Raw genomic sequence first — 20,432 nt, 5'->3', positions numbered from 1 at the left:
CTCAACTTTATTCCATTATTGTTTAAGTTACTGTAATGATGGGTTTGGTAACAATAAAATGCTTACAATATGTCTGTTATTTATTACATATGATCATTTTAAAATTTGGTAGAGATTTTAGCAAGCATCATGGAAGTTGACATGTTTGATTTGCTTTCGCGAGCCACATAAAATGATGTGGTGGGCCAGATCTGGCCCCCGGGCCTTGAGTTTGACACCAGTGCAGTAGTTACGTCGCTGTTTGTTTTCAGAGAGAATTACCTTCACAAATGCGCCGTCACCGCAAGAGTTCACGGAAGGAGACACAGCCGTCATCGTGTGTGACGTCATCAGTTCCCCTCCGCCCACCATCCTTTGGAAGTACAAAGGAGCTAGGATACAAATGGAAAAAGACGGTAAGATGGCAGTCCAATGATCACGAGAATGAAATTGAAATCCAACGACTACATTTTTGAACCACTACTGGTGTGACAATTGGAGTGGCGCACGGATGGAAGCATCTCTGCATTATGCAAAAGTCCATTAACCATTAGCCATTAACTCCTTAAACAGTCACTGACATAGTCACTCTTCTTGCACCACAAAATGGTACTACAAAACTACTGGTATACTCTAAAATGGTTCAATGATTTTCTTGTTTACGATGATACTAGTGCAGCGTGTTATACCGGAGACAAATTCCTTGTGTGTTCTACATACTTGGCCAATAAAGATGATTCTGATTCTGATTCTGATTCTGATGCAAAATGAGGATTTGGTCAAATTTGTTTTTGACCCAACATAGTGTAGATGTCACGCCTAAAATGAAATATAAATTTAAGGTACAATGTGACTGGGAAATAAAGATATTGTGACATGGGAACGAAAAGCAAAGACTGATTTGCATTGTTCTGGTTCACAAATAGCTCTGCATTCATGAACGGGTGGGAAACTACACAGTTTTTTTTTTCAACACCTCCAATATGCAAGCCCTTCTCTTTCATGTAACAATTTCTTTAATGAAACAGCTAATAATATGAGCCCTAAAGTGAAATACAATGAGTAAATTTTAAGTGGCATGATGTTTAAAAAAAAAAAAAAAAAACGACAACCTAGACAAGTAGCGCCTGGTCAAAATAATTGGACTATATTATAATGCAAATGTTCTGGTAATGCCTGCCTGCCTGACGGCGCCTGTTTCACTGTCACTTTTATTTGCAAAGAAAAAAAAAAGGTAAAAATTAATTTGCTTTTGAATAGGAAAGTAGAATTGACTGTTTTATTCACCCAAGACCCAGAGCAATATCACGAAGTGTATTGTGTTGTCGCGGGCACAAACTCGCGCGGCGGTTGTAACAATGTTTTGAATTAACACATGATTGAATTTATTAGGTCAACATTTCATCTCAAACTCCGGTTGTTATCTTCAAGGATATATTTGTGGTAAATGCAGTATGAGGTGTATTAATAATGATTAAGATTCTACGGTGGTGCCTCTGAAGATGGACACCATTGATTTGGTTGACATCCATGTTCTAATTTCCATATCATTTTCATCTATTGGGATTCATGTGAGGGGGTTTTATTAGCTTCACCAACAGAGCAAGCAATGTTTCATTGGGAGCAATATTTTAACACAAAGTAAGAAATTAATGTATCAAGTAACAACATACAACTACAATCAAGTAAAAGTATTCATCTCATGTTTGACAGTTATTGCTAGATTAGGTGTGGTGTAAGAACTGCCTGAGTGATTTTAATTAAGTGGCATGAGCAACAGAGTTTTGTCTGGTGTTATCGATATTTTACTTAGCGGCCAGACCCTCTTAGGTCTAAGAATTAGTTCAAATTCTGGGTTGTATGGCGATTATCACACTTTTCCTCATTTTCGTCACGAGCCCAGTGACATCATAAGCAAATTTTGCTAGAAAATGTGACTACTTTTGGGGCGATTCCCCTTAATATGTATTCCCATCTAGTTGAGCTTGTGCATGAATACCCTTTTTTCCCCTATTTCCCTATTTTTAATCGAGCCGAAGCACGTATATTATATTTGAAAAAAAATCTCACAGCACGCCATCCAAAATATATATTTAAAAGGCATGTATAGAAAACCAAAATAATGATGATCTTGTCTCAATTTACTGACAGATTTACCTGCTTCTGCCTGTTCAGTTCATTCTTTTGGATCAATAGTAGTAGCTGGAGACGCAGGCTAATTGTCCTTTCTTCAATCGAGTGCAAGAACATTTAATCATTATAAATGACAGGCAGAGACAGATGAACATTATAATAGAAAATAATACCAATTAAGTGACACTGGATTACTTTCCGTCACACACCAGATGATCCCTCAAAGCACACAAATGTTCTGCTCCACAGTGGTTGGGAATCACTCACTGCATTCATGGATGAATATCGCAGAAATTTTCAATAGATAAACCTGACTGCTGACAGGTCTAACATGTCAACTATCACTCCAAGCACTCTTGTCTCCGTGGTCCCATTGAGCCACCTAGCAAGTTTTGTATTGGCTGTTTTGCAGGACTTGACAATCCTTCACGATGCTTTTATCTTCCTTTCAAGTTCGCTTCAAGGTGCTGAGCAACAACCACCTTCAAATCCGCGGCATAAAGAAGACCGACGAGGGCCCGTACACCTGCGAGGGACGCTTGATGGCCCGCGGCGAGATTGATTTACGGGTTATCAAGGTCGTCGTAAATGGTTAGCAGAGCTTTTGCCTCTGTATTCTCATCTTCCTGTTTAAAAAAAAAATATTGTTGTTGGGTTTTTTGGGGGGGGGGGCTCGGGGGTATCCATAGAGGCTCTAGGCATGAATGTGAAAATGGTTGCCCACAGAAACTGGGTCGCCAGGAGCACTCATGCTAATGACAGGAGTCTGTTCTTGAGTTCTGACACAAGAGAATGATGTGCGCCTCAAATAAGTGTTCCGTTTGTGATGTTCATTTGGGTTGTGTTTGCCAACCTGCTTCCATGAATGAAGTTATGACATGCATTTCCCTCAACTGTGTCTTGCGTGTGTCAGTGCTCCCAACGATCAGAGTATGGCAGTCAGAGGTGAATGCCACAGCAGATGTGGGCCAATCTGCCATGTTGACCTGTGCGGTCGATGGCTACCCTGAACCCATGGTGACCTGGACAAGGTAAGAAGCATTGTTATCCAGAGTGAAAATAAAATTCTCTTGACATTAATTGTAATATTGTTTCATGTCATTCCCATATTGGTGTCCAAATAGAGGCTTCTCCCCCGAGCAGAAGCCTCCTAATGTTCACCTACGAACACTATCTGGGCTTGTGTGTTCATGTGATAATGGCCATGATACAAATGAGAAGTCACACACACACACATTTTATTTTTATATTATAATATACAGTACACACACACAAGACATTGGTGGCATAACCATTGGGGGCATTACATCTTGTCAGTCATGCAAACAGTGAAACAAGCTTGTGTCACCGAGTGAAGTAAATCTAATTTAATCCTTGCTGTTTTGCCACCGAATGTAATTTCATACTCAAATACATTTGTAGGCTAACTGGTTAATTCATTGCAATAGGATCCTTATTAAAGACAGCGAAACCTGAAGACTGTCGTCCTCAATAGGCACATTGTTGTGTGTGACACTGATAGGGCCCTTGATTTGTCAGACAGGTTGTGTTTATCCCTTTTGCCATGGCACCATTTTCCTTCAATTGTGTGAATTCTCGGACAATGCAGTGAAAATGGCTTTAACATAAATAATTATGGGGATGATTACTTCAAAAAAATGCCTTCAAAGAAAAAATAGATGAGTACACAGTACAATAATTTAATTGTTGTCTTCTGATCATTAACTTCCACAAAAGTAATGAGAATGAATATTTCTCTTTATAGAGACTGTGATAGTAAACACCGACTTTAGTCTTCGGGAAAATAATGTCCCTTTTGTCAAATGCTACTTCACATAAATCTTAATAGGTTTAAGAATCATCAGCATCATAAAATGAGCCATCAAAATTCATGGCTGAGCAGGCGAATTTGCAAAAATCTTTGCAAATTACAATCACATACCTCAGGTCAAAGGTTGCCACTGCTACATCATGTATGAATGGGCACAATTAATTTGGCAATGCTCAGCGCAATTGACTTCGCAAGTGCCTTTTCACTGGGCTCCATTCTTGTCAAATGAAAAATAATGTGAATACGATTCCACTCATGTGGTCTTTGCCGGACTTAAAAGTGGTGCATCGCGTTTACGTTGTTTGAGCAAGAAAAAAGTCGCTAATTTGGTAGCGTTGACTGTGCATTTGGAAAATAGCTCCTCTCTGTTCACAAATATTTTGTTGGTATAAGAAATGCATGTCAGTGGGGACACACCTTGTTGGGGGGAGGAGAAGACAGTTTCACATTTCATTCTCACATCACAGTAACACAAAAGTAACAAGTATTCCATCAGTCAACTGACAAATTAACGCCGGGCTCCATTTTTACAAATAAAGACCTTCCCTCCAATAAATGGCTAGAGCTGCATTTGCTAAAATAAATTGTAAGATTCAAAGTGATATGTGGAGGAATCCGTGACTATACTGTATTTTGTGATGCAAGGGTGCTTGAAATTTCAGGGGTGGATTAATGGAGATTGTTATTTTTTGATACAAGGGTGCTTGAAATTTCAGGGATGGATTAATGGAGATTGTTATTTTTGGCCTTCAGGAACCAAATCACTCTGGAGGCGGCAGAGAAGTACAGTTTCAATGAGGATGGTTCGGAGATGTCCATCATGGATGTCAGCAAGCTCGATGAGGGCGAGTACACCTGCATTGCCAAAAACAAGGCTGGGGAAACGGATCAGGAGCTCAGTCTGAGAGTATTTGGTGAGCGGGGAATATTTATTTACTATGTGTATATTCGAGGCGGAATTTTCTTCGAGAATCTCAAGATGTACGTTTAACATTCGTCTCTTCCCGCGGAATTCCCACAGGATGGGAGTTAACTTTATCTTTAATCACCGTTAATTACCTCACATCACTAAACTTGTGGTATTAAAAGAAAAACGTTCTATCCTTTATCGTGATTCTGGGAAAATACATCATCCGGAAACATTTGTTATTGAGACAGGCGTAGCCAAGTAGGTAAAAAGAAAAAGAGGGAGAGGGGCTGACAATTTGTTCAATAAAGGAGTAAAATGCACGTTTAGTTGTTTTTAATTAAGCTGACCTACAAAAGTGAACATGAGCAGGAGGGGATGAGAGTCGTTTTCATCGGGATGGGACAGGCTTTTTTTTCTGTGGGAGTGGGATACAACACGCTATGTTCAGTATATATGTGACATAGACTATAAAAAGCTCCAAGTGTGTGTGAATGAGGTTTGGACTATGTAGGTGAGGGGTAGGGAAGGGGCGGGGGGGCAGTCTATAGTTTACTATGCCCTTCTCATGTGACAAGGTCTTGTTTTTCCTTCACCTTTTGTCCAGTGAAAAACTGCAGCTAATAATGCAAAGTAGAGCTGGCCATATTGTTTTTAACTTGTTCCCCCCGGCAGCGTCAAAATATCCTCAAATTCAAATACAATTGTTGTCTTCAAAGTGTTACTTCACCAGTGCCAGTCCTCTTTTTATTTTTGTATGTGCTCCTACACTATTTTGTCGCGCACACATGTACTCAGATGCTGTATTAATATTTTAGTCATAAAAAAAGGAGAAAAAAAATCAATGAGTTTTTATATAATGACATCGGTAACAAGGCGGCTGCTCCTTTGGTCACCAAATAATTACCCGTGGCTATTCATGCAATTTTAATAAGGGGTTGCAAATACATCCCTTTGCTGAGTTTTGTACAATCCTCAGTTGTTACAGTGAAGAAATGCTACAATGTGTTCATCCTCCGCAGAGTGTGAGGGGGAAAAAAACAAAACAAAACAAAAAACAAACTTCATGCAATATTTACATCCAGTGCTTTAATTTTCTTTGCTCTGCAAGCATCACCCTCAAACTCCTCCCAAACAGTTTGCTGACATGTAAACATAAATAGAGCCCAAGCCCTCTAAAACTGGCATAATTCCCACATGAATTTACATTTGGATCCTTGCGTGGTTATCATACTTTTGCTGCTGCTGCTGCCGTGAATAGACAGCTTATTATGGTTTAGCCGCGACGCCTCCCCTTCACATGTCAAGCCTCTCATTCTCCCTTTGAAGTCATCCCAAATCCAGCACTCATTTTTTTTTTTTTGCGTCAACTTTGTGTTTCATAGTCAAACCTAAGATCACCTACATTGTGAACCAAAGCACCTCCGAGATGGAGGAGCAGGTCATGCTAACTTGCGAGGCCTCGGGGGATCCGACGCCCACCATCAGCTGGAGCTACGGAAACCGCGTCTTCACCGATGGCGAGCAGGTAAAGCATGAACACAAATAACTTAGCCAAGACTGTCAATTTCACTTCATGGTCTGATTTGCCTTCCTTATGGAATGGATGGCACAATTACAGGTAGGGCTTGCCCCAACCGGGCCAGTAAAAAGCTGTCAGCTGTTTCATTGTTCATCACTCAGCCATGGAAGGTCTTTGTGATGCACATTTTGTGTGCCTTTATAATTAGCCTACAAGTGTATGTGCATATGATGTGATGCCAATACACCGTATGATGCATTTTAAGAAGTTTGAGTTCAGGGGAGAAGGAAACCAAGTTTAAGAAGTTTGGGAAAGACTGTTAAAATATTTGGGAAGTGTGTAATCTTATGTACAGTTAAACCGTTTTTTAAAATGTCCCACAGTCTTACGATGCACAACTAGGGATGAGCATAATAATCCATCTATTTCCAATCCGCTTTATCCTCACAAGGGTCGCAGGGCGTGCCGGAGCCTATCCCAGCCGTCTTCGGGCAGTAGGCCTGAACTGGTTGCCAGCCAATCGCAGGGCACACAGAGACGAAAAACCATCCGCGCTAACAATTACACCTAGGAACTATTTAGAGCAGTGGTCCTCAACTAGAAATGCTGTAGGTCCACTTTTTTTTTTTTTAAATAAGACCAAGGTCCGGTCCCATGCATGGCGGTCATGGGGAGCAGGGCTATATGCCCGTTTAGTATGGTCAAGCCAAGCTTATACAAATCATCACTCCTCACAACCAACCAATAATGGGGTGCATGAAAATAACAATTATTCACTTTGCCAGTACACAGCAAATAATAAGAGGTATTGTTTTTGAGGCAGAGGAACTCTTTTATTTTGTTAAGTTGTGCCTGCTTAATAATAGAAATAGCCCTTTTAGAGAAATAAGACATTTTTAGTTTAACTTTGTTCAACAGTCGTTGTCTTTTTTCCCTTAATTTAACAAAAGCAAAACAAAATACTCATTTGACCAAAATAAATACTAAACATGAAAACAAAAATATTTTTTTCATTTGTACAATTCCCCTTTTCACATCCCCTCTGAAATCACTGAAAAATATATCAGAAGAGGAGTTAAGAACCATTTTAAATACTGACACAAGGGAGCACAGGAATGTGCAGTGCTGTTCTTCCACTAAAGGTGAATGCAATGTCTGAGGCATGCAAATATTATTTGAGGACGCCATTGGGATGTTCATTTACCATGTTGCGGTGTTCTGCTGTTAAACAGCTGCAAAGATCCCCTGGTAGACGGGAACAAAACTGCACACAATCGAAACCTCCCGCGATTCGTCTTGTCTAATTGTCTGTGTGCGGCTCTCCTGTGCTGAAGCTGTGAGCACACTGTGGCGTCGCGCATGGGTCTGTTTCCTGACACAATCACCATTTTAAATGTGTTACGCTTATGTATGGGCACACTTTAAGTTCAGAGGAGCCAATCAGTGCATCGTATATGCTGACGCTTATGTATGAGCACACCTTAAGTTCAGAGGAGCCAATTAGTGCATCGTATATGCTGACGCTTATGTATGAGCACACCTTAAATTCAGAGGAGCCAATCAGCGCATCGTTATCGCCGACATGCCCTGCTCAGCCATTATACACACACAGTCGCGCTGCTGCGTCCTCTGCAATACATCTGTTCGTGCACGCAAATAATAAAACGGATAATTTTAACAAGCGATCGCGGTAATGCGCAGATTATAGTCAAAAAATATAAAATGTATAACGTAAAAATCACTTTATATTATTTTATACAAATTGCCGAGGGTCCGGACAGAGGAGGTCCGGACAGAGGAGGTCGGCGGTCCGGACAGAGGTGGTCGACGGTTCAAGCAATTGAAGCAAAACAGAGTGTGCTACTTGGCTGCAAACAGCAGAAACATTCCGTCACTCTCAGCTATGTCAAGTTACAACTACATTCACATAGGTTACCGACAATTCCTCCAAGTAGTTAATCAACTTATCGCACTAATAACCGGTACAGGGTGTCCCCCGCCTACTGCCCGAAGACAGCTGAGATAGGCTCCAGCACACCTCGCGAACCCTGTGAGGATAAAGCGGTACGGAAAATGGATGGATGGGTAAAAATGGTTCATCGTTAATTTTCAGAATGGATTGGTAAAGAAAAATGATTTCACACTAAATATCCTTTTTTTTAAAATCCAGTGTGTGTTGTTGAGATACAATGATTCATTTGAAGCCAAGCCACATTTTAAGATAAGATAAGCTTTATTTGTCCCACACTGGGGAAATTTGCAGTCTACGGCAGCAAATTTGGGGGTGGGGGGGGGGAACAAAATGTTTAACTTGTATAGAAAATCAGGAGAGATGTCAAGTACTGCGCCTTTAACCTGTATTTCAAGAAGTAAAGTAGTCGACAGGTATTTGCTGGCAAAGCACTCTGTGATGTTTGTGCCCATTAATTCTACCAAATTAAGCATCTCCTTCGCGACGGCCCACTGGATCTCACGCAATTAGCTTGACAATACTGCATTCAACTGTCAACGCGGAAATTAGATTTTATTTATACGTCCCAAATGTCAAGCAAGTCAACCCGAATTCCTCTCTTTCCCAATCCAATTCAATCCAGAGGCCTGTGATGAAACTCGATGTCTGCTTCTTACTGTGTTTGCCACAATGAGCGCTCGAATGAGCACGTGTTCATTTGACATTTTCAATCACATTTTGCTCTGCTCATGCTTGTGATTGAAAGGGTTCTACATTTTACGCTCAATTGTATCCTCTCTATTGTTTCACTTGAGGTGATCTGCACACGTTAGCAATTTGTTTTTGCATCATGACAAGCTCAACCAATATTGTCCCGTAACATTTAGTGGTCAAATGATGAAAAACAATGAACACCTGCCGGTAGTTATTCTCACAAATCTCACGCGGCCCGCTTCCTCAAGGGTCTCACTCTGGCTGCCAAGTAATGATGGGGAAAATGTGGAGAGAATGGTGTACTATGTGGCGGGATTGTGGAGCTGCTCCATTACATGCGCTACATTCTCTCCCTACAGGCACACCTAAACAGGATCTATCAGGTATGAAATCGGCGTGGCTCACAACTGTACTGTGACAAAGTGTGCCGCCTCCAGATTTCAGCTGAAATCCAATTATGCCATTTTAGTGGAAGTTTCTTGAAAGCCCAATCGCCGGCTCGACTGCTGCATGCACTCCAAGCGTAGTTCGTCAAATAGTCCCTCTTGGCGTAGAAGCATGACGTCGCGTTGTTTGTCGTCACGTAACCAAAAAAACAAAAAAAAGTGAAACACCATTTTCTCTGTCTCCCGATCACTCTCAAACATGGTATCATGGTATCATTGTCTCTTTCATGTTCATCTCCATACGGTATTTGTCTAGACCAGCGTTTCCAAAACAAAGTCCACTACCTGCCTTCCAAACAAATTTTAAAGCATCACGTTTAATCATAAACGTTCAAAACACATGACAAATACAAAATAAAAGCAAGCACAAGATAGGCATGCAAAGATGGCTTTCCCTAACTAGTTGCTAACATTTAACCGTTTGGAGAAAACACATCCCAAAAACACAATGTAAATGAATTATTATGTCAGACCACCATTAATAATCAATCATTTTGGGAAGCAGTGATTAAAAACCTTGGCATAAAGTGGCCTTTCCCAGTTTGAAGTCACATGGCACCTTAAACGTTGGGAAAAAGATAGCGAACCCCCCATTCCTCCACACAAAAAGCCTAAATAAAGCCCAAATATGCATCATGTTTAATCATACAAAACATGAGACCACAAAAAAAAATCAAATGCAACATTGGCATGCGCAGCTAGATTGTTGATTTTATCCTACTGCCAGTTATCTAAAATATGTGGCGTGCCAAACACAGCAGCTAAAGTGATTTTGTTTTTCATTCAATTGTTTTGAGTTTTTTTAAATTTCATCACCTAGCACTTTTTAATTTGTGGGTGAAAACATCACAATTGGCTTAATAATAATGTGTATGTGTTATTGACCTCCCATTTATACTTTCTATCGTCAAGTTTGGGAATCTCTGGTCTAGACAGTCATTTTTGGTCAAACCAAATGGACCATGTATGAGTGTCGCTCTTTCCCATCTGTCTTTTGAGAGTCAAACGCTCCTCTTCTCAAAGTGTAACATCAGTGGTGGCCTATGAAAGGGATGGGTTTTTTTTATGGCTTCATTATTGCAGCCGGTGGTTTCAATGCGTGGACAACAGAAGTACAGTGTTTTTACAGCCACCTGCCACATTCACAGGGGCGAGTGTTTGATCATCAAAAATAGATTGCGAGCGGCGCACCGCACTCCAAACGCAAAGAGAACACTGCCGCCATATGACACGCGTCACGATATGCCTGTTCTCTCTCTGCCCACGGTGCAGAGGCGCACTGTCACACTTGAACACTTCACACCTCCCATTCCATCGAGTTAAAGTGGCCGGTGTTTAATATCGAATGTGCTTCCAAGATCTGCATTTTATGGCTTGAAAAACATTTACTGCTACTGCAAAGATAAAATCTGCATTTGGCCACCAAAGGAACGAATTTCACAAAACTGAAGAATGGGCAGAGTGACCAGCTCACTTGAATGTGGCTGTTCAGGCACAATGGTGACAGTGTGTTTTGCACATTTCGAGTACGGCCTCAAAGAAACGATTAGCAGCCCCATGAACGATCCCAATGTATAGTGGATTTTCCCCATTTCTATTTCTAGTTGGGAAGATTTAACGGGAGCAGAAAATGAGAGCAAAAGAAAATGACGTACTGACCAATAGCTGCTAATTGTTTAGTTAACTTCATCTGATGTCCGTCTGCCAAACCATCTGTATTCATCACAACAGCTGTATTTCATCCAGAGTGGCTGCATCCAATGAAAGCGCATCCAGTTTGGCTCATTTTAGAGCGCATGGGTTGATTGTACAACACTGAAAAGCAGGTGCATCTGTACATCTGTACATTGCGTTGAGCAGTGAAGCTAATTAGCTGCTTGTCTGAAGGCGTGTTCAGCCGCTTTGAAATGATCCAAATGAGAAGGAAAATGTGGTAAACCTCAGACGAGTTGAAAGTCCTACCGGTTTGGTTCCGATTCCTGTTTAACATGATGGAATGCAAAGGAAAATGTGGTAAACCTCAGACGAGTTGAAAGTCCTACCGGTTTGGTTCAGATTCCTGATTAACATGATGAAAACCGTCGCTGTCCTTTTGTATGCAAAAAGCAAGGCGTTATGTTATGTTAGCAGTATTAGCATCAATGACACACAAAAATGGCAGAATATTCTTCATGACAAGTGGTTGCGGTCATGGGGCATTGTTTTTGTTGGGGTTTTACCACATCATATTACCGGTAGTTGCTTAAAAAAACGTTTTGAAGGGTTTGACTGTAACCTTCCGCTTTTTCGAAAGATTATTTTCCACTGGATGGTACCAATATGAATGTGACACTTTATTTATTATACACCAGTGTGGCATCTTTCATATCCAAGTGCTTCACTGAATAATCAACGTGGCACCTGCCCCCAGTCTCTGACCCTACATTCTCTCGTCCAACACCAGTCACTCCATGTGCAAAACGCAAACAGTCGAAAAAGATGAGGCAGGAAGAACTCGCTAATGTTGGTTTTCCTTGAGCATAACCACACAATACTAACAACTAGATGTTCGCCACGCTTTTATCAAGCAGATTAGCCATTGGCTCAACAAGTTAAAGTGAGGATACAAGGCAAGAAATGACACACAAAATAGATTTTGTGGTAATGGTAGCTTGCCCAGCTGTGCTTTAACACTGGGTGCTCCAAGCAATATATTCCAGTCTCCACTTTGCTGCACTGCTGTCTTCAAATAAAATTCGAGATGCTGGTTCTTCTCCATTGTTATTTGTTAGTGCATCTCATTCCAAATGATAGGTTCAAAGCCATGTGAGTTTCGCAGTCTCCCGCGATACTGTTCTGAAGCCGACTTGGTACTGTGCAGGGGGAAAGCCGCATTAATATTTAGAAGACAGTTTCCCTGCTTTACTATTTTGATGTGGGAAACCAAACACCTGCACAAACTGAGGAATAGAAATCCAAGTCATAACTGTACAATGAAAATGAGCCATACGATTGAGAAGACCGAGACGTTTCCCGTCGAAGTGGTTTCATAGATACGAGACAGTAGTTAAGTGCCCCGCCCCTTGATTAGTCTGGGTCCTGAGGCTGTTCATCTTGCAACGATATCGATTCTCATGTGATATTTCTCAGACAGACAAATCACAGCATGATGGACGTTTAACATTTGTCTCATCAGCATTAGGGTTCCGATGGAGTTTGCTTCTCACACAGACCCATCAGACTAGCTATAATATACAATGCTCCAGAGGTCATTTTCCTTCTTGTTAACCCAAGTGACATAAAACATGCCTCTATTCATTCATTTATTCTTAACTCATCTGAATGTGGCGAGGAGAGCATTCCCAGTTAGCAGACGGGAAGTCTTCCCCCCCGCACCCGCAGTGGCCCTGGTTTTAATGCCGCTTTTGTTGCAGGACAAAAACTAAAGCAACTCGAGTTACAGATGCTGCGCTCTGACAGATTCATTGTTTTTCTCACTCAAAGACGTCTTTGTCTGGCTTCGCTCGACTCTTCTCACGGCAGACCTTCACTGTACAACTTGGTGCCTAGAAATGCATATGACTAGACTTGTACAACACGGCATTGTCCGCTAACAGATGTGCAAAGCTCACTCCCTATTAGGATTAGGAGGGAGATTACGAGATCACACAATATAAATGCAGTGACTACGTAAATTAAAACTGTGGAGTTAAACCAATATGTCTACATAACCTCAGCAGCAATCATACCATGTCTATGGAATAGCTGTGTTGTGTTTATTTTTTTACACAGCTATTCGCACTTTGTTTTGATGAGTTGAAAACAAATTAAACAGACGCAGTTAGATAACGTTTGGGAGAATTAATTTGTAGCCAGTCAATGGTGGCTTTTCATGATTTTTTTCGAGGACTAAATTCACATTCTGTCTAGCACAAAGTGATGGAACATTTGCATAGTGTTGAACAACTTTTGTCTGTTTCACACATACACATACTGTATTTCTATTTGGGTTCTCCAACATCCAGATAGCTAATTAAATAGTATGTACTTGGGAATAAATTTGTTCATTTGATTGCTCATAAAAGGCGAAAGCCTATTAACGTGACAAGGGTTTTGGAAGGACGTCAGAGACAAGCTACAATTGCGAGATTGTTGTCTCCTCTGGAAACAAAAGTTTCCTTCCAAGCCCGAACACTCAGTAATGCGGAAATGCAAGGTTGTTGCTCCTTAAATGAGAAGCACCCATGATGGTCGATGTCAGTCAGGGGCCTTGAAACACTGTCAGGGTTTTGCACATTGATGAGGATTTGTTCTAATGATGCCGTTTTTCATGTCAAAACAATGTAAAGAAATACAGTATTTGAGTATATGAGTTTTTAGTTTAATGCTGCCAATCGATTTACCCATAGTCTCATAATATCTGACCAATGATATGACCAAGCACATCATAGTAGACTATAGAGATATCAAAAAATATATATATATATATGTATGTATATTGTCATCCATGTAGAGGAGGTGACTGATTGTAGCTCCATTTCTGAGGCGGTATCCATAGCCTGTGTCTTGGTGATTACTTGGCTTAGGGGGTATTTTACTTGGCTTAGGGGGTGGCATACGCGAACTGGCAACAAGGAAAGCGGCTACAGCCAACTACCTCCATCGAGTGAGGCAAGTCCTAAGAAGCCAGCTCAATGGCAAGAATAAACAGCTATGCCCTGCCAGTGATCAGATACCCTGCAGGAATAATAAGGTGGCCAAAGGAAGAGATTCAGACCACGGACGTTAAGACCCGAAGGCTCCTAACCATGCATGGAGGGTTCCATCCCAAATCCAGCACCCTGAGACTGTACGCAAGCCGAAAGGAAGGAGGCCGGGGACTAGTGAGTGTGAGAGCCACTGTCCAGGAGGAAACATCCAAGCTCCATCAATACATCAAGGAGAAGGCTCCAACGGATGACGTACTCGGAGAATGTCTCAGACAATGGGGAACAGAAGATGAGGCGTTGGAAGAGGGACCATCATGGGAAGACAAGCCCCTACACGGGATGTACCGCCAGACGATAACTGAAGTGGCCGATCTCAAGAAGTCCTATCAGTGGCTAGAGAGGGCTGGCCTGAAGGACAGCACAGAGGCACTCATCCTGGCTGCTCAGGAGCGAGCCCTGAACACCAAAGCCATTGAGGCCCATACCACACCAGACAAGACCCAAGGTGTAGGTTGTGCAAAGAGGCAGCTAAGACGATCCAACACATAACTGCAGGGTGTAAGATGCTGGCAGGGAAAGCCTACATGGAACGCCATAACCAGGTGGCTGGCATAGTCTACCGAAATATCTGTGCGGAGTATGGACTGGAAACCCCAAGGTCAAAATGGGAAACACCTCCGAAGGTGGTGGAGAATAACAGAGCGAAGATCCTGTGGGACTTCCAGATCCAGACGGACAAGATGGTAATGGCAAACCAACCAGATATCGTGATCATAGATAAAGGGCAGAGGAAAGCCGTTGTAGTGGATGTAGCGGTCCCAAGTGATGGAAACATCAGAAAGAAGGAACATGAGAAACGCGAGAAATACCAAGGGCTCAGAGAGGAGCTGCAGAGAGCCTGGAAGCTAAAGGTGACAGTCGTGCCTGTGGTGGTTGGAGCACTCGGGGCAGTGACCCCCAAACTAGATGAGTGGTTGCAACAGATCCCGGGAGCAATTCTATTGCAGCTATTAATACGAAGCTGCCAACATGTGGAAAAATTTGTCTTATGGCAACATTTACCTGTTTGCCATTCATTTTGGCGTAAACAGACATGCATCACATATGATAGTGATGAAGTGCTAATGTAGCGCAGAGCCAGTGCCTTGTGCGCAGACAAGGTGCTGATGTTCCACACTATTAGGCTGTCTGGTAGATTAGGGCCATAGCTCTTCTGCAGCGCGGCGTTGACAATGCAGCTAACTGCTGTTTGCGCTAATGTGCAAGAGACAGACTGTGCCTGTTGCCAACAACATTCTCATAGCTCACCAATTCGATTTGGGGTTTAAGCAATGAGATAGCAAGCATAGTTTTTTGACATAACGAGCTGTTCAGTGTTCTATGACACTATGAATGAAACTACGCAGATAAACAACGGAAACATGTACACTGCGTTTTAATTGAGTACATTGGCCACCAGAAATGTCCTTCATATTATCATTGTAGTTAAATTCACAACTCCATCATGGACTTTGTTTTATGCTGAGTAAAAATGCAGAAAAGACAAGAACCAATCGCCATTATTTTGTTTTAATAAATCAAGTTCCCACTACCTTGGATAATGTAATATTCTGAGCAGAGGGGTGCTTGAATAACAGAACAAGCTTGTTCTAATGTTTTTTTTCTTTCTTTCTTTTCACTTTGTGTTTTCTGGAAGAAATTTCTTAGCTACAAATTTTGTAAGTAGAGACGCATTTTCCATGCAAATGTCCCAATCCGTTCCAAGCCCCTCAAAATTCAGTCATCAATGTTTTCTAAAGCATAAAAAACGCATCAAAATATGTAACAAATACATGTTACAATTAGATTATTGCACAATAAATGAGAGTTGTGCATAATATAGAAAAAGAATAAAGAACAAAAATGATGGTCATTTCACTTTTAATTACATCTTCATCGTTTCATGTTCTGCCTCAGAAGTGGTTTTTGCCTGAGGTTTCATCATGAACCGATCCAAGGTCGTTTGCTTTTGTCAGCTTTTAACAATTCTCGAAAATGTCCAAGGCATCAGCATAGTGAGCGATCGCCCGACTGGTGAACACTTTTTCTGGGTGATTCACATTTACGTAAAACTATTGGAACGCTTCATGGTCTGAGGGACCAATGACGAGGATGCTGCATGGACACATATCTATTTATCCATCTCCACACATAGACACATACGGTAGAGGTCCCTCTAACAGAATGATGCTCGGTCGTAGCCAATGGCAGAGCAGCTATAAGAATGTTGCATTCAGAAAACTTGGGGCTGCAGCGCAAACTGTATTGAAATTTCTCTCATAACTAGAGGCAATATTTTCCTGTTGAGGGGTTTCGTAACTTGAACATTTCATATGAAGAGACATTCCTAAGTACAGGTACCACTGTGTTTTTTTCCGCCCTGACAATTATTCCAGGAGATTGTGTTTACTTCAGAAGTTTTCGTGCTTTTCATCTGATGAAAGAGCTGTTTGTCATTCTATTTGTTACACGAGCCATCGCACCTCATTGTCACGCTTTAACATGTTCTCCTTCGAGCATGCCTTCTGTAAAGCTTCTTGTCTTGGTGAGCTGTGTCTGTCACTCCAAATGGAAATCGCATGTTGTCCTGGGTAGCTCGAAAGCCATCCATGTGAGCGGGCTGCAAAGTACAGTGCAATTTGTTCCCTCGTCACTTTCCATAATGTACATACCGTATTTCTGCAAATAGTAGCCATCCCTGAAGTAGACATGTACCGCAATTGCTAGGTTGCCAAATAACCTCCCTCAAATAGGTGGCTCTCATTTCCCATCAGAAAAACAAACAAAAAATAGGAACGACTGCAATGACCTCACTTGGTGAATGCAATTATTCACATGAGTTGAGCCGATTTCAACCATGTTACGAAACAAAGCACTTTGTCAGGTGAAATCAAGTGCAGACTTCTCAGAAGCGCACTTCATGGCATCGACAATTAGCAGTCTAGTCGACTGACAGGTGGTCGCTCCACAATATGTTGTACATCAGTGCTTTTACCGCTTACATTTTCATTGAAACTCTTGGAAATGTCCGCTGTAATAAACTGCCGCCATTGTTTAATATTCAGTGTGTTTCTGTAATCATATACTGTATTTAATTCTTAAATAATAAACACTTGCAAATCCAGATGCCAATCATTTTGGTTTTCAGCATAATGTAGCTAACTAAATTAGCCAGCATGTTCTTGTAATGAAATGTCGACAGAATACATGAATGCATAGCGGGCCAATGAACACCAACATATAATACTCCCGTCGACATAATAGGGAGAGTTAATGTGCGATGTAAACATTGTTCCAATCCTCTTAGAATTCACTGATGTATCCAGCATTCAGACGTTGAATACAATCCATAGCTGCCAGAATTAACTAAAGTAATGGCCAAAATTTACTGGTTTTAGACAAACACAAAATGGGTCCCAAGGGCTTGTTTAAGAAGCCAAAAATGATCAATTCAGCTTTCAGTAGCCTTTTGAAGGAAAATATTGAGCTGCGATTAGTGTAAAAAGTAATTGTAGCGTGTATTACTTTTAGTGCTACCATTGCATCAGATGATGAAAGCCACAAGAAAATGGATGGCGAATCGATCATCTCAATACCACTTTTTTTTAACGCTGCCCCCCACCCCCGAGATAAAGCGAAGACCTTTTTAATCTTATCTTTAAAAGCATTTGGGCTATCATGACGCTTCTTATCATGGATGGGCTTCTTAATGGAGCTTAGATGCAGTGTTGTTCCAAAGAGGACATGCTAGGGATTACTAAAAATATTTAAAATCCGGGCCTTTGCCGTCACACAATAGTCGACATCAAGCATAGAACTGCACTTGATACTGTTTGCGCCAAATCCAACTTTCAAGCTCAGGTATTAAAGATGGGGGAGAAAAAAAAAACCCAAAACAAAACACAGAACTTAATACCTATGTGTCATTTGCAGCACCAACGCTTTTTTTAACCCCCTCACGAGGATTGCCTTCTAAGAATTACTCTGCCTTTTTTTTGTCGTTTGTTGTTCTCTTTGTCCTTTACAGGCATCATGGACTCGTCCTGAGCAGCACAAGGTATTCTAAATGCATACTTTTTTTTTCCCTCCTTTTTTCCTGACACTCATCCATCTCCCATGTCAGGGGAGTCGAATGCGATTATGGATGGATGCAAATGAAAATCCTTCAAGAAGAGTAGGCGCACAATGGGGGCGGTGTAACTTTTCCGCTGTGTATGAGGCCATTTGAGTTTGCGATATATACATTCATTCATTCATTCATTCATTCATTCATCTTCCAAGCCGCTTGATCCTCACTAGGGTCGCGGGGGTGCTGGAGCCTATCCCAGCTGTCTTCGGGCAGTAGGCGGGGGACACCCTGAATCGGTTGCCAGCCAATCGCAGGGCACACAGAGACAAACAACCATTCGCACTCACGCTCACACCTAGGGACAATTTAGAGTGTTCAATCAGCATGCCACGCATGTTTTTGGAATGTGGGAGGAAACCGGAGTACCCGGAGAAAACCCACGCAGGCCCGGGGAGAACATGCAAACTCCACACAGGGAGGCCGGAGCTGGAATCGAACCCGGTACCTCTGCGCTGTGAAGCCGACGTGCTAACCACTGGACTACCGGGCCGCCCTGCGATATATACAGTGGACCCAATTTTTTTGTGAGTGATTAAAAATGCATTTCATGGAGAATAACTATCGTGTGACACGTCAAAAAACAGTGTGAAATAAATATGAATGACTAATAAAGTCAAGACACTGAATGAGCATTTAACATTACTTTTTACCTTGATTGAAGACGTTTGATGGTGCAAGGAGGCATAGAGGGAGGAATATTTTCGTGCTTTGCCATGTGTCTCTTCTTGAATTCTGTAATGTTTCGCGCCTTACTTATCAAATGGCTGCAACTTGGAATGTTACGTTGTGTAAGTGCCACCGTAAATAAAAAATATGCAACAAATCATGTTATCACTACGCAGAACTCTGAAAGGTGAACCCCTCAAAAGTTTCTAGTCAGGGTACACAAAGGAGATATTTTAAAAGACTGATTTGTATGGATGTTTTCCACATTTTTTTTACCCCCAGATAAGCAGCCCCGTTTTATCGCTTCCATGATCTTTTTTTTAGTCTTGAAATTTTTTATCTTGGTTAGCGCAACTACACCTCATTTTTCCTATCAGTGGTGGCGCGCCACTTTTTACAGCATCTTGGAACTGGCCAGTGAGTTTATTTGATTAAGAAAAATCCAACTTTGGCAAACCGTCATCGCTCCCCCAAAGCCGTGCCAATATCTTTTCCAGCGCGTTATGTCTCTGCCTTGATGCATCGCAGCCAGCGACTGTTGGTGAAAGAAATAAAAATGCCAAAAGAATAGTCTGCCAGCAACTTTCTTCGCCTCACGAGTTCTTGCAAGTGCTAAATAGAAGTACAGGCCATATTTATTTATGTGGCAAACACAGAATCAAGCTCTAGTTCTTCACTACGTTGGCTGAATATGATAACATAATTCTCTCATTTTGTTTTAATATCCGGCCAAAGTCGTGATGATGAAGTCACATCAACATCAAATATTGATATTATCGCGAGTCAGACCCGGCCAGAGGCGTAAGCGAAATAAGTGGCTCCCCGGGGCTCCCCTGCTAAGAGCATGTTTTTTTTTTTTTTTTTTCAAATTAACACGTTAAACAAAGATGGTGGTGTGGGGTCACATGAAATGTGTTGGAAAGATTCTCCCTTACTCCTGTTTTTGTGGAATGCCACTTATTTAGTCATGATCATGTGATGTCCAGAGAGTACTTGAATGAGAAATATTTTTTTTGAGACGACAGGTGAGGTGGGAATGTTCGTAGTCAGGTGCGGCTATAATTACAAGGTTTGTGTCCACTTGGCGCACATGCCTGTTGAAGTAACAGATCTATGGGACGTTAGCTGCCTTTCGACTAAGCAGTGCGTTCAAGGTGTGAACTTAACAATCTCAAAATCGACAGGACTGTGATTGGTTTACATAAATGGGTGGGGAAAATGAAAGTCATCAGCTGCAGAACGAGCGGATGTTCTAGAACGCTTGTGCTGTGAGGATGTGTGTGTGCGTGTGTGTTTGTGTGTGTGTGTGTGTGTGTGTGTGTGTGTGTGTGTAGATATCCCATAATAGAAGGCAGGCAGTGGCGAGAAGAGTTATGGGCACGGAACAGTGTTGTGTGCGTGCCGAGCATGTTAGCGCCAAATGCGGC

At 41.7% G+C, this 20,432-nt stretch overlaps 1 protein-coding gene across 8 annotated transcripts in view; it reads left to right on the top strand.

Moving 5' to 3' along the window:
• The window catches only part of ncam1b (neural cell adhesion molecule 1b), a 67,800-nt gene that overhangs the window by 25,675 nt on the left and 21,693 nt on the right, over positions 1–20,432 (top strand). For 3 of the 8 annotated variants that reach the window (XM_052077451.1, XM_052077455.1, XM_052077456.1), the window contains exons 4-10: positions 252–395; positions 2,566–2,703; positions 3,026–3,143; positions 4,697–4,857; positions 6,236–6,378; positions 9,397–9,420; positions 18,238–18,267. In XM_052077451.1, the coding sequence (XP_051933411.1) occupies positions 252–395; positions 2,566–2,703; positions 3,026–3,143; positions 4,697–4,857; positions 6,236–6,378; positions 9,397–9,420; positions 18,238–18,267 (758 nt within the window). The remainder of the gene's footprint in view (positions 1–251; positions 396–2,565; positions 2,704–3,025; positions 3,144–4,696; positions 4,858–6,235; positions 6,379–9,396; positions 9,421–18,237; positions 18,268–20,432) is intronic. The other 5 variants (XM_052077452.1, XM_052077457.1, XM_052077454.1 and 2 more) reach the window with 3 other exon arrangements.

Source organism: Hippocampus zosterae, chromosome 10, assembly GCF_025434085.1.
Source record: "Hippocampus zosterae strain Florida chromosome 10, ASM2543408v3, whole genome shotgun sequence".
In the NCBI taxonomy this organism is placed as follows: Eukaryota; Metazoa; Chordata; class Actinopteri; order Syngnathiformes; family Syngnathidae; genus Hippocampus; species Hippocampus zosterae.
This window is presented reverse-complemented; position numbering and strand designations above follow the sequence as displayed.